The sequence below is a fragment of the Gymnoscopelus microlampas genome, assembly GCF_963454915.1.
Source record: "Gymnoscopelus microlampas genome assembly, chromosome: 6".
In the NCBI taxonomy this organism is placed as follows: domain Eukaryota; kingdom Metazoa; phylum Chordata; class Actinopteri; order Myctophiformes; family Myctophidae; genus Gymnoscopelus; species Gymnoscopelus microlampas.
In genome coordinates, this window is record NC_139943.1 from 53028610 (window position 1) to 53054285 (window position 25676).

At 40.4% G+C, this 25676-nt stretch overlaps 1 protein-coding gene across 1 annotated transcript in view; it reads right to left on the reverse strand.

The window, feature by feature from the left end:
* The window catches only part of cadps2 (Ca++-dependent secretion activator 2), a 377866-nt gene that overhangs the window by 143880 nt on the left and 208310 nt on the right, over positions 1-25676 (reverse strand). Inside the window, exon 6 of the mRNA XM_084058851.1 lies at positions 15311-15432. Coding sequence (XP_083914977.1) covers positions 15311-15432 — 122 coding nt within the window. The remainder of the gene's footprint in view (positions 1-15310; positions 15433-25676) is intronic.

Sequence of the window (25676 nt, forward strand, 5' to 3'; positions counted from 1 at the left end):
AAAATAGCAGATCTACAAGCTCATAGCGCGGCACTCGGTGCCGCGCTATGAGCTTGTATATCTGCTATTTTTGAATAGCCAAAGACATCTAAAGTGACACAGATGCGTTCCCGGTATCAATGGGTTAAACATTTTTTCCATTGGTTTCAATATTTATAAAACCCACAGAAAGCAAAAGTAGCAAAAAAATAGCCGATCTCACAAGCTCACAACACGTCGCATAGCAACACATTGTGAGCTTGTAGACCGACTATTTTTGCTACTGTATATAGAACATTGGTTCTCAAAGTGGGGTCCGGGGTCCCCAGGGGTCCTCGCTTGGGGGTGGGGGTACCAGGGCGTTCTCCAGCAAAATGAGCTAATATAGCGTCACAATAATTTTAACCATATTTTATACTTTGGCTATTCAGAAATAGCAGATCTACAAGCTCAAGCTAAGAGCTTGTAGATCTGCTACATTTGAATAATCTTGAAGTTTTGTGCAAATCTTAGAATACCATTTTGAATAACTTTTTTAACACAAATCTTTGCTTCTAGGGGTCCCTGGCTCAAACTCTTTTCAGCGTTTGCGGCCAAATACCTATCAATTTGGGGGTGGAGGAAGCATTGCTGTAGAATGACGAACAAAACAAAAAACACAAAACTATGACATTTCCACCCGACAGTGACAATGCTATGCCCTGCATGGACAGACTCTGGTGCTCTCTGCGCTATATAAGGAGTGAAAAACATAACTTTTAAAACTTGGTTTAACCGATTAAGACCGGGAACGCATCCGTGTCATTTTAAGATTTCTTTGGCTATTAAAAAAATAGCAGATCTACAAGCTCATAGCGTGGCACTTGCCGCGCTATGAGCTTGTAGATCTGCTATTTTTTTTGCAAATCTTTGAATATATATATTTTTTTAAAGCAAACTCTTTAACTCAAATCTTTGCTTCTGGGGATTCTACAAAAACTTATGTTGCTATAATATCAGTGGTTCTCAAACTTTTTCATGTCAAGGACCTCCCACGATTTTTCAAAAATAGCAGATCTACAAGGTATGAACTTGTAGATCTGCTATTTTTTTTGAATAGCCAAAGAAATCTAAAATGACACAGATGCGTTCCCGGTCTTAATGTGTTAGAAGAGCCAGATGGGAGAGGTTGAACCATAAAAGCAGGATGGAGTGCCAGAAATTCATGTTTCACTGGAGAAGATTTCATAAGTTCTTCTGGCATAATGTTTGTGTGTGTGTGATGGTAACCTTATATCCAAGCATCTGAGATGCCTCTGTGTGGTGAACGTTCTCCCATCTGCTGCTCTGGGAACTCATTCTAACTCCTTCTAAGAGCACAACAACCCTAGACAGAATGTTTGGACTGTCAGGCAGAAACCTCGTATACGTCCAAAACCCAGTGATGGAAGAAGTCATTTTAGATTTCTTTGGCTATTCAAAGATAGCAGATAGACAAGCGCATAGCGCGGCACCGAGTGCTGAGCTATGAGCTTGTAGATCTGCTATTTAAAAAAAGAAATCATGAACATGTATGCAAATTATATACTATACACATTATGTTATATATTTTTTTAAGCGAACATTTTGAACTCCAATATTTGCACATTTTTGGCAGCCAAATACATATCATTTTGGAGGACCTTGACATGAAAAAAAGTGTATTGTTTGTATTGTTTGTCGATACATTTTTACGCAGAAATGGTGTAATGTTTATTTTATTTTAGCGGTATTAAAAAAGGTCTTAAAAGTCCTTAAATTGTCACTTTATAAATGTGCAGATACCCTGTATACACTTATACTGTATGTTGGTTTGTTTACTGTTGAGTGAGAAAACAATGTTGCACATTAAGCTAATCATCTGGGGACCCCCCTAAAATAATTTGGGGGGGGGTCCACCGTCCACAGGTTGAGAACCACTGGGCTAGACTGCTAAATATCTCGTTGGTGCCGGAAAAGACAACCGTGCATCTCCACATTTCAACTTCATGTTTATTTCTTTTGGTAAATTGATTGTCTACTTTGAGTCAAGAGAACATAGGCGATGTACCAGCTCAAAACAACACATTCTGAGCTTGTAGATCTGCTAATTTCACTATTTTAAAAGGTTTTTAAAATAATAATAATAATAAAGCAACGGACAAACAAACAAGGTTTCCACCTGACAGCAATGATCTGCTCAAAGTGATTGCAGCTGTCAGGTTTTCAGGCTAGTATATCGTCTCTGTCTGGGTGGAAACCTCATTATGTCCAAAGAACTGTTACTTTTCAAGCTTGTAGATCTGCTGTATAGTTTGGATGCTTTTGTGTGACGCTGTAGTATAATCAAATAGGGCTTTTATTTACGGAAAAAACACAAAGTTAAAATATGGAGATAAGAGGTTTTCGCACCGACAGCAACGATGTACTAAAAAAATTGTTGTCTCTCTGGCAGGTATATGTCATCCACCCCCGTTCTCATATATATATCATCTTTTGTTGCCATCATCAAACTGAGTATTTGCTGTAGAGTCCTGAACAGGCTGCTGAAAACACACTTTGGTTCGTCAATCTGTCACAGTTCAACCTTAATCCCATTCCATCCGGGAACGCATCTGTGTCATTTTAAGATTTCTTTGCCTGTTCAAAAAATAGCAGATACTGTATGCAAGCTCACAGGGCGGCAACGAGGATTATGCTACGAGCTTGTAGATCTTCTATTTTGTTTAATAAAATCAGGGACGTGCACAGATAGACTCTATGTGGTTCTAGAGCACCTGCCCTTTGCCCTCTTGAACAGAAGTGCCCTTTTGAAAAAAAGTTTTTTTTTTTTTTTTGTTTGTTCAGTTTACAGCAGGGGTCTTCAACAGGCGGTCCGGGACCCCTAGGGGGTCCTCAGAGTTACTACAGGGGGTCCGCCTAATCTTTATGTGATATGATTTTTCTTTTTACCATAACCACTCGAAACCTAGCATCCCTTTTCTGAGGAGAACTTTAGCCAAAAATAGCATGTGAGCTTGTAGATCGGCTATTTTTGGCAAAGAGGTATAGGTGTAGAGGGAAAAAAGAGCAGACCAAGTAAACAAAAAAAAAGTATAATTTACTTGAGCACCTGCCCCTCAAAATGTCTGTGCACGCCACTGAATAAAATGTTTTGTGGCGAATCATTTTTTACCCCCTTTTCTCCCCAATGTAGTCGTTTTGCCAATTGATTCCTCCCCACACACATTTCTGTGTTGTCACTGCGGTCGTATCCTACTGTGTTCGCGTAGACGCTCGACAAAGCGGGAATGCACCACAGTGGATTCGAACCCACAACCTCCTGGGTCCCGGCCCACCACCACCTCGTTGGGCAGGGACTTTACTACTGTGCCAACTAGATCTGCTATTCTTGAGAAATAAATCGTGACAATGTGTGCCACATCTTTGAATATTATGTACATTTTTTTAAGATTTAACTCAAATCTTTGCCTCAAGGGGTCCCTGGAACAAAATATTTTGAGATGGGGGTCAATATGGACAAATACTTTTGGGTGGTCCTTAACATGAAAAACGTTTGAGAACCACTGATATTATAGCAACATACTGTAAGTAAAACAATTGAAATAGAATAGAAGGCATTAAAGGGCAAGACCACTTTGTTAGAGGTTTGGGTTGTTTAGTTACCTTGACATTATGTAACTCCAAAGGTGGACAAGAAATCAAAAATAATTGCTCCATTGATTAGAAATGGATAATTCAAAATATGCTTCTCATTGACTTACATTGTACGCTGAAAAAGCTCTCAAAGTCACTCTTTTAGCACGTAAATGGATGCAAACAAAGTTGATTCAGACAATATAGAACCTCACCAAACCCAGTACTGTTTTTTTTTTTTATAAAAATGTTAGCTTCCTGTTGATTTTGCTATTTTTATTTAGAAGAAAACCCGGACTGGATCCACGGATCCGGATCCGGATCTTCAAATAGTAAAATCAACAGGAAGTTGACATTTCTATTAAAAAAAAAAACAGTACTGGGTTTGGTGATGTTCTATATTCTCTGAATCAGCTTTGTTTGTGTTAGTTTATGTGCTAAAAGAGTGACTTTGAGAGCTGTTTCACCGTACAATGTAAGTCAATGAGGAGCATATTTTGAATTATCAATTTCTAATCAATGGAGCAATTATTTTTGATTTGTTGTCCACCTTTGGAGTTACACCATGGCAAGGTAAATACACAACCCAAACCTCTACCAAAGTGGTCTTGCCCTTTAAGTAGAATCCCCAGAAGCAAAGATTTGAGTTGCAAATGTTCACTTTAAAAATATATATATTCAAATATTTGCACAAATTATTTTTCACAAACAGCAGATTCACAAGCTCATAGCGCAGCACTCATGCAGCGCTATGAAACCCAGTGTGTTCAGCATTGGGTAGCTTCTCGACAATGTCTGTTTGTTGTGTGTGGGTTCCGTCTTATACATCATTTATGAGTGTATGTCACAACTTCTGTAGTCTGTGTCTTTGCGTACATGCGGTAGATTCACAACCACATACAACAGGAACCCCTCACTTGTTCGAGGGCAAAACCAAGTTCCATACGCGACCAGTTTCCACGGCAACATTGTGCAGATAGGTGAGCTCCGGTGTCCGCACTCCCCGGGGAGATGACAGGGGGAATTACTTCTAATTCATTTAGAAGGACTGGGAAGCTGTAATGTGGCAGAGGCTATACTGTATCATCCACCATAGGCTGAGGGACTTTAACCCATTAAGACCTGGAACTGTGTCATTTTTAGATTTGAGCTAAAAAGCATTATTTCACACTTTGTGCTATTCAAAAATAGCAGATATACAAGCTCATAGCGCTATGAGCTTGTAGATCTGCTATTTTTGAAAATTCGTGAAAATGTGTGCAAATCTTTGAATATATATTATTTTAAAGCGAACATTTTTAACTCAAATCGTTGCTTCTGGGGGTCCCTAGAACATCATATTTTGATGGGGGTCCACGGTCAAATACATATCATTTTGGGGGTCCTTGACATGAAAAAGATTGAGCACCACTGATATAGAAACATACGTTTTTCAGAAAACTGTTGAGATTTAGGAGACGTATAGAATCGGCTTCAGGTCTCAATGGGTTAAAATAGCCTAAAGAAACGGTGTTGATTGCCTGCCACCTCCCATACCTTATGACGGTGTTCCCAAACTTTTCAGGCTGCGGCCCCCCCTAAAATAATCATATTTGAATAGGGACCCCCAACCCTGACAAGCACTTGGAATTATAGGAGTTGAGGCATTACATTTAGTTTGACTCAGTTCCCCCACATATACATATTGTGAGAATAGCCGATCTACAAGCTCACAATGCCTCACAATGCAAGGCATTGTGAGCATGGAGATCAGCTGTTTTCACAATGTATGCATCTTTCTTGTGTAATATTTGACAATGTTTTGGTTAAAAGGTTAAAGCACTATATTGTGATAGTAATCATTGCTACAAAGTGTTTGTTTGTTCAGTAACAGGAGTCTCCCCGTCTCTCCAGCTCTTTAATAAACAGAAAATACATTTTCAGGTATAGGTGACAACATTTCAGGATAGAGTCTCCATTTATCAGCTTCATTTTTTATAGTGTTCCAGTTCCAATTTTGCCTGCTCATTTCTTTGTGTCATCACTTCCAATTTCTCTTGCTTAATCTGTATCGTGACTGAGTTATCTATCCTGATTGGATAAAATTGGTATCCCGACCTGAAAAAGCATTTTCTGTTTAATAAAGAGCAGGAGAGACATGGAGACTCCTGTTACTGAACAAACACTGAGTCTATACCAATGATTACTATCAGAATATAGAGCTATTTAACACTTATTTTAACCAAAGAAAATCACTTACCCTACCTTTAAATATTGTAATGTCATCATTATAGTCTTAGTGTTTTGCCAACTGTTTGGGGGCAAAGCAAAGCAAAAGCAAAGTTTGTTGTTTACCCAGGGTGTCGGACTAAGTACGAAACTTGTTTCCAGCCGGACCCTGCATGGAAGCCTTGCTCAAGGGCTATTCAGCGGTGATTCATGATCGATGTGATGAATTGGGGAATCGAACTAGGGACCTTCCGGTATCAAGGCCGCCCCTCTAACCACTAGGCCACCGCTGCCACCGCTGCCACCGGGCGCACTTGCAATATCCTCACGGCCCACCATGTGTGTGTGTGTGTGTGTGTGTGTGTGTGTGTGTGTGTGTGTGTGTGTGGGTGTGGGTGTGTGTGTGTGTGTGTGTGTGTGTGTGTGTGTGTGTGTGTGTGTGTGTGTGTGGCGCGCGCACACACACACACACACACACACACACACACACGCATGCGGCCGTTGGACTGGCTGTACCATTAACTCTTGATGTTTCAACATGCATGATTTGAATGAAGATATTGATCCTGAGAGTAACTTCTTTATGAATGTAAATAACAACTGTTGTTGTTGACCAGTTTAACCCATTAAGGCCTGAGGCCGATTCTACATGTCTCCTAAATCTCAACAGTATTCTTAAAAACGTACGTTTCTATATCAGTGGTGGTGCTCAATCTTTTTCATGTCAAGGACCCCCGAAATGATATGTATTTGGCCACGGACCCCAATCTCAAAATATGTTGTTTCAGGGACCCCCAGAAGCAAAGATTCGAGTGAAAAAAAATCGCTTTAAAAAATACATATTCAAAGATTTGCACACATTTTCACGATTTTTCCCAAAAAAAAAGCAGATCTACAAGCTCATATAGCGCGGCACTCGGTGCCGCGCTATATGACTTGTAGATCTGCTATTTTTGAATAGCCCAAAAAAATCTTAAAATGACGCAGATGCGTTCTCGGTCTGAAAGGGTTAAAGATAACACTTTCACCACAGGTGGAGACCCCCAGCTGATTTAATGAGTTGCTTAATGATCTGTTGGTGGTGGTTGAGTCATCAGGGTCCACATGGTCAGCAGTTCAACCAGCTGACCATGTGGTCTCTGTGATGATTAGATGAAGCACCGGGGTCAGCCTGGGGGTTCATCCACTAACAAGCTGTATGGCCTTTTCTCATGCTCTCTTTTCACTGCAGAGGATACCTAATGGGTAGCAGGACGCTCCCACCGCTTAGAACGGGGGCCATATGAGTGCTCATGGACTTCAGTTGTGGCTATCTTTGTTTATTATTATCTTGTCTACAAACCCCCCCGCCCACTCGTGGCCCCCCGACAATCCCTTAACTAACCCATTCAAACCGGGAACTCATCTGTGCAACCATTATTTTATACTTTGGCTTTTCAAAAATAGCAGATCTACAAGCTCATAGCGCGGCACCGAGTGCCGCGCTATGAGCTTGTAGATCTGCTATTTTTTTTTTAAGATCATGAACATTTAAGTGCAAATCTTTGAATACGTATATTTTTTAAAGCGAACATTTTTTTACTCAAATCTTTGCTTCCGGGGGTCCCTGGAACAACATATTTTGAGATGGGGGTCCGCGGCCAAACACATATGATTGTGGGGGCCCTTGACATGAAAAAGTTTGAGAACCTGATTATAGCAATATACTTTTTTTTTTTTAAACTAAGGATTTAGAAGACATTTGTAGAACCCCCTGAAGCAAAGATTTGAGTTACAAATGTTCGCTCTAAAATGTATATATATTCAAAGATCTGCAATTTTATTAATGATTTTGAATAGCCAAAGTATAAGATAATGGTTAAAGTGGTTGAAATCCAAAACGACAGATGTTTTCCAGGTCTTAGGTTATAGGTTAACACAGCACTGCTGCCTTGCCAATGTATATAACAGAGTTGAGGTGTGTCTGAATTGCATCATATTCAGTCCTCATATAAATACAATACATATTTTAAACGTAATAATCTTTGTCATCACAGTCATTTATTAGCAGTCCCTGCATTCAGGCATCATCATGCACGGAGACGACTGAACTATAATAAGCTTTTGAGACAGATGATATATAATTGTATTATGCTCATATCATACAACGCAATAAAGCCCAGCGGCTTGTTGCGGTCCTTTCACATGTACTGCATAATGACTACAGTATGTGCAATGTATTTAGTTACATGTGGTTACGTTATCAGCTGAAGCTCTAGAATTCAGCATTATGAAAATGTGTCTCTCTGGCCTGTTAAACACCCACATAGTTGACACCATTTTGTCTTAGTCGTAATTATATGGGCAACGTGATTAGTTACGATTACGTGATCATACAATTCATCCAATGATGATTGCTTAATCGTGTTGCGCAACAACACTTTAATTGGGCACGGTACCTTTTGGTTTATATAAGACTCATTGTTGTTTTGGTCATGTTTAAAACATATCCTCTGCAATCTGTCATTTTATTTAGATCTGCTGACAACCTAAAATTGTCCCACTTCCTTTTCAGTCAGCATCACATTATCTGTCAGCACCACTGCTCTAAACATGTAGTGTTGTTGTTAGTAGGAATAAACACACTACTGCCCTAAACATAGTAGTGTTGTTGTTAGTAGGAATAAACACACTACTGCCCTAAACATGTAGTGTTGTTGTTAGTAGGAATAAACACACTACTGCCCTAAACATAGTAGTGTTGTTGTTAGTAGGAATAAACACACTACTGCTCTAAACATGTAGTGTTGTTGTTTAGTAGGAATAAACACACTACTGCCCTAAACATGTAGTGTTGTTGTTAGTAGGAATAAACACACTACTGCCCTAAACATAGTAGTGTTGTTGTTAGTAGGAATAAACACACTACTGCTCTAAACATGTAGTGTTGTTGTTTAGTAGGAATAAACACACTACTGCCCTAAACATGTAGTGTTGTTGTTAGTAGGAATAAACACACTACTGCTCTAATTCAATCAATCAAAAGGCTGTCCACATCAAACACTATAACTATAAACCTATTGTTCTCCACTGTCTGTCCTTCACCACAACTGTAGTTGTGGTGTTTGTGGACTCTGCCTTCCACTGGAGTTATAGTTATTTTTAAAACAATATTTATATAATATGTGTGTGCTTGGTGTGGATGACCTTTAGCTCTTCTCCACTCTGCCAAGTGGAGATGTCAAGAAAACAGCCGGCATTATTCTCGCTCTACAGTGACACACACACACACACACACACACACACTCACACTCACACTCACACTCACACACACACACACACACACACACACACACACACACACACACACACACACACACACACACACACACACACACACACACACACACACACACACACACACACTCTATTACTATACTTTTGAGGACATCAACATTTTTATGAATATAATTGTGTGTCATTTATTTTGCCATTTTTTGCCTCTTGTCTGGGTCTCTCCAGTTTGCAGCAGGTGTTCAGTTGTTAAAAATGACAGTGTTGTAGCGCTTCAAATACGCCCTGGACAAAAAGCCAAATAATTGTGCTTCCTCTGTCCATCCCCATAGTCACTAGGGCCTGGTGTGAATTGGTTTGACCTTTATGTGTCCAGAGCAGTCAGAAAAAACAGCACCAGTGCTGCTTGGGAATCAGTGTTAATTTTGACAGCAAATTCGGATTTAGTCTTAGTCTTTTCAATAACACACCATTTAGATATAGTCCTATTTTAGTCATCTGAAATCGTTTAGTCTTAGTCTAGTCTTAGTCGACTAAATATCAAAATCTTAGTCTTCTAGTCTTTTAGTCTTAACCCATTGAGACCTGAAGCCAATTCTCCTAAATCTCAAGTTTTCTGAAAAACGTATGTTTCTATATCAGTGGTGCTCAAACTTTTTCATATCAAAGACCCCCAAAATTATATGTATTTGGTCGCGGACCCCCATCAAAATATTTTGTTCCAGGGACCCCCCAGAAGCAAATATTTGAGTTAAAGATGTTCGCTTAAAAAAATATATATATATTCAAGGATTTGCACCCATTTTTACGATTTTTCAAAAATAGCAGATCTACAAGCTCATAGCGCGGCACTCGGTGCCGCGCTATGAGCTTGTATATCTGCTATTTTTGAACAGCCCAAAGTGTAAAATAATGCTTTTTAGCTCAAATCAAAAAATGACAGAGTTCCAGGTCTTAATGGGTTAATCAACAAATTAACACTGTTGGGAATACATTGCTTTTGAGGTGAATTGACCCATTAAAACCTGGGAAAGCAACTGTGTCATTTAAATCTTTTGCTTTATATACAGCAACATACGTTTATCTGAAAACTCTTAGAATAGCGGTTTAGAACAGCGGTTCTAAAAAAAAATAGCAGGTATTTATAAACCATTTTAGAAAAATCTTGAAAGTGTTTGAATTTTTTTGGCGTTACAGGTGTGTAGTTTAAGTCATCATTTATCTACAGGGGTCCCAAAACCTTTCAATGCCAAAGAAAGACCCCCACATATCTATAACCTCTGGCCGTGGGTAGAATGAACACACAGAAGAACATAGTTAAAATACCTACGAGCTCACAATAATTCGTTTTTTTTTCTCCTCCATTTTCCTATCCTTTCAAAATCACCACCTGGACCAAAGGGGGATCCTCATCAAAAACCTCTCATTGAAAATGTGGAGGCCATCTGATCTGTATTAGGGCACTCAGAAAGTATAACAGACACACCAACGAAACACCACAACTCAGAAGTATGAGAGATATAAAAGTATTCGAATACTGGAGCCAAACGTACATGTCACAATGGGACAAGCTGTCTGACTTTTAAGACTTTTTTTGTGGGAGTGTTTCCACTAGATGGCGCTCTTCGCTAACACATGAGTGACCATTTCATCCCCGGATGCAGACAGAACCAGGAGATCACGTGATCCCAAGATTTACTGCTCCATTCACTTCCTGGTTAACGTATTTGGGAAATCGCCTGTATCACGCCTCCTGTGCTTTAAAATGTATTTTTTTCCTTTCGCGGAAGCACAGTGACCCCCCCCCCCCCCCCCCCGTGATTAGCAACGATCAGGGGATCGATCATACTGCAGATAAATATTCTGTGACTACTTGAAAAGGTAAGAAAATCGAAAAATTGCTAGCAGTGGATGATTCATTTATTAACATGCATAAGTAATTTTATACAGCATACTTAGTTGAGTGCACCTCGAGAATAATAATCATAACCTTGAACGTTTTTGACTGCCTTTAATCTAGCTTTACTTTGATGTGACGTGTTGGGCTGGCACATTGTATGTTTAAAGTACCCAATTCTGGTCCTGACAATTTTTTTTTTGGTTATCCCATGTTTCAAAGTCTCATGCCAGAGGCGGTGAGTATAGGTTCACAGATTATAATTATTAGTATGCTGCATGCATGGTCAGTCTGTCAGGAGCCTTCCCTCGCATAACCAATACTCTGGCGCAGTAGGTCTCAAACTTTTTCCTGTCAAGGACGCCCAAATTGTATTTGGTTGGGGACCCCCCTATCTGAAAAAATATGTTGTGCCAAGGACCCCCTGAAGCAAAGATTTCAGTTAAAATGTTTCACTAAAAAAAACATATATATATATATATATATATATATATATATATATATATATATATATATATATATATATATATATATATATATATTATATTCAAAAATGTGCAAAACATGTTCACTTTTTGCCATACTATGAGCTTGTAGATCAATGTAGAAGCATGTGTACTGCATGTATTAATTGTCCACATACAATTTTTGGCAACATAACAGAACCTAATGCCTTTTCTCAGAGGGCAACTTCATTGCCCAGAAGGCACAAACAAAAGCAGTATACAGCTGGGGTTACGGAGTCGCAAACAAATGTGTTTATTTCCCCAAAGCTCAAGCAGCCTAAAGATACTTCTTCTTGCTCAAGTTGTAATTCCTATCACAGTCATTTTGTTTACTAGCTACCAGCTACAGAGCCAAGCCTCTGTAGCTGAGATTCATAAATCATTGGCTTGTGACTAACAATGTAAATGTAAACCATTTTATCATGGATGTTGTTGGCTGTGTGTCAAAGTGTCCTTAAGAAGGACACTGAACCCCTAACTGCTCCAGAGGAACAGGTTGGTGCCATCGGTGTGTGAATGAAGTACATATTGCATTTTGATGGTAAATGGTGCATTTATATAGCGCTTTTATCCAAAGTGCTTTACATAGATTGAGCGTTACATTCACCCATTCACGCACACATTCATACACCGATGGCGGAGGAAACCATGCAAGGCACCAACCTGCTCATCCGGGAGCAATTAAGGGTTCAGCGTGTTGCTCAAGGACACTTCTACACTAACTCTGGGGGAGCCCGGGATCGAACTGGGAACCTCACGGTCCCCATCCGGCCGCTCATACCGGCCACTCTACCCCTGAGCCACTGCCGCCCCCCATGGGTTGGTAGAAAGGCGCTACAATAAAGACCATTTACCATTGATGTTCTCTATATCAAGTTACCATTGAAAATACACAGAAGACATAGTGTATTTGTGAAATTACCGACGGGGGTAACAGTACATTTCTGTAGGCTTTGGACCATTAATCCATTAAGACCGGGAACGCATCCGTCATTTTAAGATTTCTTTGGCTAGAAAGATTGCTTTGGCACCGAGTGCCGCACTATGAACTTGTATATCTGCTATTTCTTTTTTTTTTTAATCGTGAACATTTGTGCAAATCTTTGATATATATTTTTGAAGCGAACATTCGTAAAATATTTTGTTCCAGGGACCTCCAGAAGCAAAGATTTGATTTAAAAATGTTATGAAACCTCGGCCATCGCAGAGGTTTCATAAAACCTCTGTGATGGCCTTCAGTCCGTCATGATCTTCTGTCTACAGCCCACAGCTCGTACAGCTGCAGTGGTTTGCATTTCAAAGCTACAGGGCTATGTTGCATGTCATTATCAGGTACAGTTTCAAGGCTGTGCATATTAAGTTAACCCATTAAGACCGGGAACTCATCTGTGTGTCATTTAAAGATTTCTTGGGCTATTCAAAAATAGCAGATCTACAAGCTCATAGCACGGCACTCGGTGCCGTGCTATGAGCTTGTAGATCTGCTATTTTTACTTTTAAATCATGGAAGATGTGTGCAAATCTTTGAAGACATGTTTTAAAGCGCACATCTTTAACTCAAATCTGTGCTTCTGGGGGTCCCTGGAGCAACATATTTTGAGATGGGGGTCCGCGGCCAAATACCTATCATTTTGGAGGTCCTTGACATGAAGATACCGTTACAGGGTCCCCCGGAAGCAGAGATTTGAGTTACAAATGTTTGCTTTAAAAATAGATATATTCAAAGATTTGCACAAATGTTCCAAATACAAAAAAAAAGCAGATCTACAAGCTCTCAGCACTGCACTATGAGCTTGCATATCTGCTATTTTTGAATAGCCGAATAGATCTAAAAGGGCAGATGTGTGTTCCCGGATTGAATGGGTTAATCTTCAAAAGAAGCCATACGGTTAAATCGCATTGGCATTACCCTTCAGAATGCGAACGCTACCTGGGTTCAGAGATACCGTAGAACGGCATCGGCATGAATGCAGTTTTTTAGAGGGAATTTGCACTTTAATGTGTGGTCATGGTAACTAGGAGACCTCCATTGTGAGAAGTAGCATGTGGCAAATAGCAATAGCAAACCTGTCCATCTTTAAAATGTGGATGAGATACAAAGATGACAAAAGGTTTAAAAACATATTGAGTGTTATTTGCTGTGATGAAACTAGCAACCTTGATCGATACGTTTTTACGTTTCTGTTGAATCCTGTTCTTCATGATGCTGGTGCGTGTTTTACTCCACTTTCTGCATGTCTCTGATGTCGAGGCAGAATCCTTGCATCTCCATATTTCAACCGTTTCTGTTTTTATTTTGTAAATTAATGCCCTATTATTTTTTATGTTTGAAATGAAAGTGGTTCATTCTGTCTGTGTGGGTTTCATGACTATTTAACCAATGAAAACACAAGCTTGTGACTAAATAACTACATTGTATCCATTGGAACACATTCTTTTTTTTAATGAAAAGTAACAGTTTATTCCACCCGGCAGCAGGTATCTATAAATAGATATAGATATATAATATCTATTTAACATGTAAAATCTGTATCAAACATGTGCATATAAAGGCAAATAAATATTACAGAGAAAACATATTGTTGCTGTCGGGCAGAAACCGCTTATCTCCATATTGTAACTTTTTAGTGTTTTTTTCGTAAATTAACGCCCTACTACGATCATACTACAGCGTCACACAAAAAGCATCTAAAATAGCAGATCTACAAGCTCCAAGTGCTGCGCTTTGAACTTGAATCCTGAAATTGTACAGTTTTGTACATATGAGGTTTCCCCCCGACAGAGATGATGCAATCTGGGAATCCTGGGGGGGTTGGAAACCGGGGTTTGGACCAAGGGGCAAGGCTTGGATATTTACGATGAGGCCAACACGGAAGCTTATGAATGGCCAGAGTGAGGCACTGTTTTACCCTGCGCCGACCTGCAGTGTCAGAAAAAAAATATTTTAACGCAAGTGAATGGGTTTTTGACAAACTTTAGACTAGATTTTCTTACCGTAATAAAAATTGTCATAACTTCTATATGCTTCCAGTCGCTAGTTTAAAGTCTCCTTTCAATCATCATATGCGTTTTGCTAAATTATGGTCCCATTTATTCTGAAATTGACGATAAAGTAGGCTATGCTCCAGGAGGGGCGGGATGATTTGATTGACAACCTACACAACCAATAGCGTTCATTCCCCGCCCTACTCTTGATTGACAAGCTACCCAACCAATAGCATTTTTGGGGGTTGTTTTCCGGTTCGCTGGTCACGTGTCTGGTCTCAACCAATAGCGTTTGAGTTCCGGACGTGGCCAACTGTATATATTAACGATGGAGGAATGCACGTTTCTGAACTATCGGCTTCATTTTCGTTCTGTAGAAAGCAGGGGAGTGGCTTTGTCCATTCTTTTTTACAGTCTATGTTTTGGACATGCCCTCAGCCCTCCACTTCTGGTGGTGCGCCTATGTTTTCATTCCCACTATCACCATTTCTCCCAAAGAACATGGATCCTTTTGGTTATAAGCCCACTTGTTTCTATGATGAATTAACAAGTTAAAATGTTACTAACTTTCCGTGGTTTTGTCGGCTCCGAGGACGCTATCGTTAAATGAGTTTCAGTTTGTTTCCAGTGGGAAGCGAGCGCACAGATCTAAATCCCGCCCACTACATTTGATTGGGTAAAGCGCGGCCTGCTTCCTGATCTGAAGGCACGCCCACTTGTAAGCTAACGCGCACACGTTCTGAACGGGGACACCCGACAGATTCAGTAGCGCAGCTCTGACTCTGTTCTTGAGAGATTAGTGATGATGAGATGACCGGTGTTGACTTACTGAGGTCTGGAGGCTTCGGCCTGGTCTGTTTGCAGCTTCTCTCCACCCTCCACCTCCATGGTGCAGTACACGATCCTGTTGGGGGCCACAGACTTCAGCCCCTGGACCTCCATGATCACAATCTGGAGACAGCAATCAAATCAAATCAAATGTATTTATATAGCACATTTTAAAAAAAAAACTCACATTGTACCAAAGTGCTTTACAGGTCAAAATAAACCGCAAAACAGAACAATCAATAACACAACGACATGCAGTCAGAGTAGACAAACAGTAGAAAAACGTTATTCTGTCAGGACAACTCATGAATGGATAAAGACAACTTATGAAGGATAAGATATTTTTTATTGAATTGAATTTTATTGAGCTTTTAGGTACTCTGATAAAGTGCATCTCCCAACCATAGTATAGGGACTCCCCCGCACATAAACAAACACCCTCGTTTCCAAAACGCTTGTAGATCGGCTGTTTTGGGAAAATGTTCCACCCAGAATATGCATGCTGGGGTTCAAGTGGTTACAGTAAGTAGTTTGTAGTGTAGTGCCTGGGGGTACAATCAGGCTCAAGGCCACCCCCCCCCCCCCCCTAAGGAAACATGTAACAGTGTTTCAGAACCACAGACAAGCGCCTCCATCATTATATAAGTGTAATATAAGAATATTTAAAACCATTATAATATATGTAGATATATAATCATATTTCCTCTATGGCAGTGGTTCTTAAAGTGGGGTCCAGGGATCCTTGACGGGCGTTCCAGGAGCGTCCCACTTTAACCCCATTATGTTATACGTCAAGTCATCGACTATTAGAAAATAGACGATCTATAAGCGGCGAGTTCGCAGATCGGCTATTTTCACAACACATATCTTATGGGGGGCGTCCCTGGCACAAAATCTTTTCAAATGGAGGTCCGCAGCCAAACACATGTGAATGTGTTATCTGGGGGTCCTTGACATGACAATGTTAGGTGTACAACTTAAATACTAAAATAAAATAGCATAATAAATACTATAACAAGATGATAATGCAACAACCAATGCATAAAGGAAATGACAGTGCAGACATTTCCGTAAAACTTGTCAAATCACACGCCAAAATCAATCAATCAATCAATCAATGCTCACAGTAGCACTGAGAGTGAAACAAAAAGCTGTTTTTTTAAGTAAATGTAGTCACTCAGAAGCTCTTCTTTCTAGATGTTTTCAAGCTGAGAAATCTACAAATAACAGTCAGAGGTCAAGAGCAACTTCTCGTTGAAGTGTACACTTACGTTTTCAAACTGCTGGAGCACAGAATGTGCATAAGAACCAACGCGCTCTCCAACAACTTCATTATGTCAGCGCGCTGACAGTTTTTTTTTTTTTTTCACAGAACCCAACTTTAGTATGCAATGTTAGGACAAAGACTCAGTGTGTACAAATGGAATCAAATGGACCTGCACGGGTCTGTAAGGGTCCATTTGGTTCCTAATACTAACTATCAATAAATTAGCTGGGGACCCCCTGGAAACCCCGTCCTCCAGGACCCCTGGGGGTCCCCAGACCCCGCTTTTTAGAAACCATTAGTTTTGGGTATCGTCCTCATTTCTTATGCCATGCAGAGACTGTATGATGCTTTCATAATGAAGGGAAACCGTGTATATATTTTAATATCTATTCTATCATGCTCATAAAGTCCTCTGAACTCAAAGTCAGCCAACGTTTGAGGTCATAGGACCTTGGTCAGAGCTGGGTTTACGTATAATAATGACCTCCTGCTGCTTTGGCTGCTGAGAAGTGTAAGCAGAGACCACTAAAGACCTGCACGTACGTGTCTGTTACTTTCATTAGGCTGAAGATGCCTTAGTTGTCAGTAGGCTATCTGCCACCTGCCATGGTGATCTGGATCTGAAACAAGTTATATTTATATATAAGGCACTGAAAGAACAAAAATAGGCTATACCTCTTTGGTCTCCAGGTAACAGGTGACTGTACTCATTCCAATTAGATGCTGCAATGTGGGCTGCATGTGCCCACGGGACCCATCTGTGAGAAGGTTTAATTAACCCATTGAGGCCGGGAAGGGAACGCATGCGTGTCATTTTAAGATTTCTTTGGCTATTCAACAAGAGCAGATATACAAGCTCATAGCGCGGCACCGAGTCATGAAAATGTGTGCAAATCTTTTGAATATATATATACTTTTTTAAAGCGAAAGTTTTTAACTCAAATCTTTGCTTCTGGGGATTTTACAAATCCCTTCCCGGCCTTAAAGGGTTAACACATATCGCTCCTTTGCATTTTTGTTTTGATCAATTTGAAAGGGAACTACAAGATTCACTGACATTTTCCAGTCACTCAATATTGCATTCATCTACTGAAACGGACACACTGCTGGAATCAAAGTTGTGCCTTTCATCACACCAGAGGAAAGTCGAGAGAGAGAGAGAGAGAGAGAGAGAGAGAGAGAGAGAGAGAGAGAGAGAGAGAGAGAGAGAGAGAGAGAGAGAGAGAGAGAGAGAGAGACTCACCATTGTATTTGGGTGCTAATTTGGGGTGAGAGGAACTTGCTCTAAATCAACGATATCTGACCGAGGACGCTATAACCTACCTACTCTCTCTTTCGTAAAGAATATAGACTCTAATGCTATCTCACCATGAAGACCAAAGGAGTTCTACTGACTGTTGTCAGAAGTCTTGCTGCCACTTACGAAGTGTTGAAGAAAAGTTGTTCTACTCGGCAGGCGAGTAACAGTCCCAGAACGCTACTTGGGAAGTGCATTGAGTATCAAGGACCCCAATGGAATGGTCTTGGGTTTAAAATCCTCTTAACTGAATGACTGCCAGAATTATGTCAGATTTTTTGCTGTTGTCTGCCAGAGATTTTTCATTGAAATTAAAAAAGTACTCAGGAGCCGAGATACAGAATGTTTAAGTTTTGAGTTAACAAGGAAGTGGATGGGAGTCTAAATCTTCGAAAAATCATATTTCCTTGGTCTTTGGGTCAAATAAAAAAGAAAGAAAAAAAAATTCAATTTTTTTTCATTTTTTTTTCATTTTTCAATAGAACGCATTTATGCGTGATTGGCGGCCAAGTGCGCTAATTAATAGATCGCATTTATGCGTGATTGGCAGGAATTGAGTTAACAGACCTTGTATTGAACTGTACTTCCCTGTGCTTGTCTTTGCAAACTGTTAAGGACATTATTTATTCAATCAATCACCCCTGCCAATCAAAGGTCTGTTCCCATCATCTGAAGTGAAACGGATAGGATTGTAGTGTGTATTAGGCCTGTTTTCATCAACTTATTGACAGGGTTCTTATACTAGTGTTTAGGGTGTCTAATTTTTTCCCCTCTCGATCATCTACCTCCACCTCTCTCTATCTTTTTTTCTCTCTAGGAGCTCACAACTGTAGTATATCATATTGACAGTGGCGGACGAAGTACTCGACCCCAGTACTTGAGTAAAAAGTACAGATACTCCTGTTCAAATTTACTCCACTACAAGTAAAAGTAGCTCAGTCAAAATGGTACACAAGCAAGAGTACACAAGTCATTGCTATTTAAATATACTTAAGTATTTAAAAGTACATACTTTTAAAAATACTTAAAGTACAAGTCAAAGTAGAAGTGCATTTCTTAATGTTTATATCAATTAATTGCTGTAATGTTTTCACAATGAATTTATAGGACCTTGTGACTCTTGTTTCAGAGAAGTAACTCTCTGAAAGCACATGCACTGCATGCACTGATGTGCTTGTAGAACCACTATGTTATACAAAACCTGCAGAAACACCTATAAAAACATAGAAATTAGCTTTTTGGAGGTGTGCTCTATATGCAGTAGTGTGATTCTAATGTGGGGTTGATTGGATGTTTTGTTTGTGATATGTTTAGTTTTTTGGATAAGAAATAGGTCCCAGCCCGCCCACAAATTATGAATCCAATTACAGTTAACTCACCTAGTGCCAGAATTATTTCTGGCTATGTTGTCCCAGTGCCAGAGATTTTTTTCAAAGTAAAAAAAAAAGTGCTTAGGAGCGAGATACAGCCTTTTTCAGTTATAAGTTAAACAAGGAGTGGATGGAGCTGCAAATCTTCAGATAATGATATCTTGGGTTCTGAACATTTTTTTTTTTTTCTTCAAAAAACACGTCAAACATGTCATTGGCACGTTGCGCCATAGCGGTAAAACACGTGAAACACGTCAATGGCACTCAATGAGTTAAACACTTTGGCGTATCAGCCTGTTTGATGCTCATTGTCACATGACTCACAACACCATTTTACCTAATAAAAAAAAAGAAAGAAACCTGATATCTGAAGCAAAGTGTTGGTGAAGGGGTGTAGGGGTGGATCATGTCCTGAAGGTCAGGAGGTGACGTGACCTTGACTGCCTTGTAGGTCGTCACCAGTGTTTTGAACTGGATGAAGCGTCCTTGAGCAAGGCACTGAAGCCCTACCTGCTGCAGATAAGCAGGTTTCCAAAAGTTACAATTATACTGTGTTATTTACACATTCTATTGTAAATGTAAGGATTAATCCTGTCAATCAGTGTGATTGACAGGAGAGATGATCAGAGGAGCAGCGTTTCTACCATTACGGTTGGTACATGGACAGAAGAATGGGTAGAGTCTCTCAGTGAAGGTGCAGCCAGTGAAAGAGTAGAGATTAACTCTGGTCTCCACATCATAAAAGGAGACCAGACCCTCCTCATAATCCACACACACTCCCACTTTCTGGACCTTCTCTCTTACAGGGAGGAGGACATCACGGCCAGGACCAACAATAGCCCTGTACTCATTTCCATTCCTCAACCCTATAGTCCAGTAACCATCATCTATCCGATGTATCCATCCCTTCCTGTTGATGGACTCTCTGGCCACTCCTACAACCCAGTCAGTCTTCCCTCCAACCTGAACCTCATAGTAAAACCTTCCTGAGGAGAAACTTTGTTTTCCTAAGACAAAGAAAATTGTATAGAATCTCTCTTTGTTGTCTGGGATATTCTTCCTTACGTTTCCAAAACTCACTTGTTTTCCATCCTCAGACAGGATGAGTTGACAGTGTGCTGTATCAGGGTCCAGAGTTACATCCACCTCATATTGCTGGATCCTCCTCATATCAGCATCACACAGCTTTTCCTCCATCTTTTGACTGAAGTGTCTTCTCCAGCTGTCTAGAACTGTCCCAAACAGTGACTCTCAAGTTACGATCCAGAAATGGTCAGCTTTGACTTCCACTCTGTGCTCTAATGGTTTAAATAGGAGGATGTAAAGTTTCCTTCTCTTTCACTAATGTCCTCAAACTGTGTGGAATCAGCCTTTAAATCCAACTGCTCAAATGTCGACTCATCAGATATGACGTCATTTTCCCAAAAATGGAGTTCCATGTGACTCCAGACCGGCCTCAACGTACTGTGATTGGACTCATCGGGTAACCATGGCAACATGGGGCGGCCATAGCCGAATCGTTACAGAGCCCTATTTGAATAGCACTTCTCAGTAATATGGCAATGGATTAACTGAGGACCTGTGTCGGTGTCCTAACAAAGCAAGGGGGTCGACTTTTGAGGTGGTGACAAACATTTCACTCAAATAACGTTATAAACAGTGTTGGCCAAGTTACTTTAAAAAAGTAACAATAGTTAAAGTTATAGTTACTAATTAGGCTACTGCTCTCAAAAGGTAATTAGTTAGTTACTTTACTTAAACAAGATATATATATATATATATATATATATATATATATATATATATATATATATATATATATATATATATTATAAACAGCCGACCTAAAAGTACTCAGTACTTTACAGCCTTCCTAGAAATGTACTCAAAAGTACAGATCCTCAGAATCTGTACTTAAGTACAGTACTCAAGTACATTGACTCCGTCACTGTCCACCACTGCATATTTAGCATAATAACATTCTAATCAGGGACCACAGCTGAAATTACATCTTGTAACACGACGGTGCTTGAATATTTCTATGCGTGTGCATTTTAGTCAACACATTCCCTGCCATTGACGCAGGTGATTAGTGATTACACTAGAGGGCGCTCTTCGCCAACCTATGAATGATCCCTTGACTGCGAGAGAAGGCAAGAACCGTAAATGACGTCATCCCCAAAAACGTCACCCCGTCCACTCCTATGTTATGAGATTTAGAAAAAAACACATCTAGCTCGGATTTCTTCTCCCAGACTGCGTTTTTTTGGTGAAAACGAGCCATATTCAACTGCCGATAACAACAGAACGGACAATCGCGGTTAGAATGTTTTTGTTCCGGTGGATAGAAGAGACCGTCCCCCTCCCCCCAGACCACTTTTGTTTACATCCGTGGCCACATCGTGGCTTCCTTGGATCTCTGTGGATCGTCAGAATAAGGTACAAACGCTGATCTCAAACGCACTCGGTGCCACGCTATGAACTTGTAGATCTGCTATTTTTGAATAGCCAAAGTGTAAAATAATGCTTTTTAGCTCAAATCAAAATGCGTTCCAGGTCTTAATGGGTTTACAGACCTTGTATTGAACTGTACGTCCCTGTGCGTGTCTTTGCAAACTGTTAAGAAAGTATTCAATCAATCACCCCTGTCAATCAAAGGTCTGTTCCCATCATCTGCAGTGAAACGGCAATAGTGTGTATTAGGCCTGTTTTCATCAACTTATTGACAGGGTTCTTTAAACTAGTGTTTAGGGTGTCAAATTTGTTTCCCTCTCGATCACCTACATCCACCTCTCTCTATCTTGTTTCTCTCTAGGAGCTCACAACTGTGGTATGCCATATTTACAGTGGTGGACGAAGTACTCGACCCCAGTACTTGAGTAAAAGTACAGCTACTCCTGTTCAAATTTACTCCACTACAAGTAAAAGTAGCTCAGTCGAAATGTTACTCAAGTAAGAGTACAAAAGTCATTGCTCTTTAAATAGACTTAAGTGTTCAAAAGTACATGCTTTTAAAAATACTTAATACAAGTCAAAGTAGAAGTGCATTTCTTAATGTTTATATCAATGAATTGCTGTAATGTTTTCATAATGAATGTATAGGACCTTGTAACTCTTGTTTCAGAGAAGTAACTCTCTGAAACCACCTGCACTGCATGCACTGATGTGCTTGTAGAACCACTACGTTATACACTAGAGGGTCGGGGCGCTGCGCGCCCCTTCTCCCTAGCCGCTGCGCGGTGCTTTGTGTTTGTTGGTCTCTATAATATATAAAGCCATAATAGGAGATGTTCCCAATGGAGCTATGCCCAAATATGGAGTGTGTTGTCTGACCTCACTTGGGTCTCGTTGGGCGGTGGTCGGCGATGACGCTAAGGAACAACATGGCCGACTGTAATGTTGTGAGTTTGTGTTTGCCGCAATTAATTATGCTGCGAGGGGGCAGATGTGTGCTGAGCAGTATGAAGTGGCCTACAGACTGCGCGTAGTAATTCTGCACGTTGTGGCGTGTCTTGTTAGTGACATTGATATGTTGTTTTTGTGTTTAGTCCCACACAGTGGCAGTTTTTTTTGGGGGGTTTTGGGTTTAGAAATGTATATATAGATAGATATATATATGTACAAAACCTGCAGAAACACTTATAAAAACATAGATATTAGCTTTTTGGAGGTGTGCTCTAAATACAGTAGTGTGATTCTAATTTGGGGTTGATTGGATGTTTTGTTTGTGATGCGTTTAGTTTTTGTTTATAAGAAATAGGTCCCAGCCCGCCCACAAATTATGAATCCAATTAGAGTTAACTCACCGAGTGCCAGAATTATTTCTGGCTATGTTGTCCCAGTGCCAGAGATTTTTTTCAAAGTAAAAAAAAAAGTGCTTAGGAGCGAGATACAGCCTTTTTCAGTTATAAGTTAAACAAGGAGTGGATGGAGCTGCAAATCTTCAGATAATGATATCTTGGGTTCTGAACTTTTTTTTTTTCAAAAACACGTCAAAGATGTCATTGGCACGTTGCGCCATAGCGGTAAAACACGTGAAACACGTCAATGGCACTCAATGAGTTAAACACTATGGAGTATCAGCCTGTTTGATGCTCATTGTCACATGACTCACAACACCATTTTACCTAATAAAAAAAAGAAAGAAACCTGATATCTGATGCAAAGTGTTAGTGAAGGGGTGTAGGGGTGGATCATGTCCTGAAGGTCAGGAGGTGACGTGACCTTGACTGACTTGTAGGTCGTCACCAGTGTTTTGAACTGGATGAAGCGTCCTTGAATAAGGCACTGAAGCCCTAACTGCTGCAGATAAGCATGTTTGCTAAGAGTTATAATTATACTGTGTTATTTACACATTCTATTGTAAATGCAACCCTCATTGATTAATCCTGTCATTCAGTGTGATTGACAGGAGAGATGATCAGAGGAGCAGAGTTTGTACCACCATAGTTGTTACATGGACAGAAGAATGGACAGAGTCTCTCAGTGAAGGTGCAGCCAGTGAAAGAGTAGAGATTAACTCTGGTCTCCACATCATAAAAGGAGACCTGACCCTCCTCATAATCCACAAACACTCCCACTTTCTGGAGCTCCTCTCTTACAGGGAGGAGGACATCACGGCCAGGACCAACAATAGCCCTGTACTCATTTCTATTCCTCAACCATATAGCCCAGTAACCATCATTGGGTCTCAGATAGCTGCCTCCCTTCCTGTTGATGGACTCTCTGGCCACTCCTACAATCCAGTCAGTCTTCCCTCCAACCTGAACCTCATAGTAAAACCTTCCTGATGAGAAACTTTGTTTTCCTAAGACAAAGAGATTTGTAGAGAATCTCTCTTTGTTGTGTGGGAGATTCTTCTTTACGTTTCCATGACTCACTTGTTTTCCATCGTCAGACAGGATGAGGTAGGAATTTGTTGTATCAGGGTCCAGAGTCACATCCACCTCATATTGCTGGATCCTCTTCATCACAGCATCACACAGTTTCTTCATCTCTTGACTGAGTGTCTTCTCCAGCTGTCTAGAACTGTCCCAAACAGTGACTCTCAAGGAATACAATCCAGGAATGGTCAGCTTTGACTTCCACTCGGTGCTCTAATGGTTTAAATGAGAGGATGTAAAGTCTGCTTCTCTTTCACTAATGTCCTCAAACTGTGTGGAATCAGCCTTTAAATCCAACTGCTCAAATGTCGACTCATCAGATATGACGTCATTTTCCCAAAAATGGAGTTCCATGTGACTCCAGACCGGCCTCAACGTACTGTGATGATACTGTTGTCCCAGTGCCAGAGATTTTTTTCAAAGTAAAAAAAAAGTGCTTAGGAGCGAGATACAGCCTTTTTCAGTTATAAGTTAAACAAGGAGTGGATGGAGCTGCAAATCTTCAGATAATGATATCTTGGGTTCTGAACTTTTTTTTTTTTTTTTTTTCAAAAACACGTCAAACATGTCATTGGCACGTTGCGCCATAGCGGTAAAATACGTGAAACACGTCAATGGCACTCAATGAGTTAAACACTATGGCGTATCAGCCTGTTTGATGCTCATTGTCACATGACTCACAACACCATTTTACCTAATAAAAAAAAGAAAGAAACCTGATATCTGATGCAAAGTGTTGGTGAAGGGGTGTAGGGGTGGATCATGTCCTGAAGGTCAGGAGGTGACGTGACCTTGACTGCCTTGTAGGTTGTCACCAGTGTTTTGAACTGGATGAAGCGTCCTTGAGCAAGGCACTGAAGCCCTAACTGCTGCAGATAAGCAGGTTTCCAAAAGTTACAATTATACTGTGTTATTTACACATTCTATTGTACGTGTAAGGATTAATCCTGTCAATCAGTGTGATTGACAGGAGAGATGATCAGAGGAGCAGAGTTTGTACCAGTACGGTTGTTACATGGACAGAAGAATGGACAGAGTTTATCAGTGAAGGTGCAGCCAGTGAAAGAGTAGAGATTAACTCTGGTCTCCACATCATAAAAGGAGACCAGACCCTCCTCATAATCCACAAACACTCCCACTTTCTGGACCTCCTCTCTTACAGGGAGGAAAACATCACGGCCAGGACCAACAATAGCCCTGTACTCATTTCCATTCCTCAACCCTATAGTCCAGTAACCATCATTGGGTATGCGATGTATCCATCCCTTCCTGTTGATGGACTCTCTGGCCACTCCTACAACCCAGTCAGTCTTCCCTCCAACCTGAATCTCATAGTAAAACCTTCCTGAGGAGAAACTTTGTTTCCCTAAGACAAAGACACATGGAGAGAATCTCTCTTTGTTGTCTGGGATATTCTTCCTTACGTTTCCAAAACTCACTTGTTTTCCATCCTCGGACAGGATGAGTCTGCATTGTGCTGTATCAGGGTCCAGAGTTACATCCACCTCATATTGCTGGATCCTCCTCATATCAACATCACACAGCTTTTC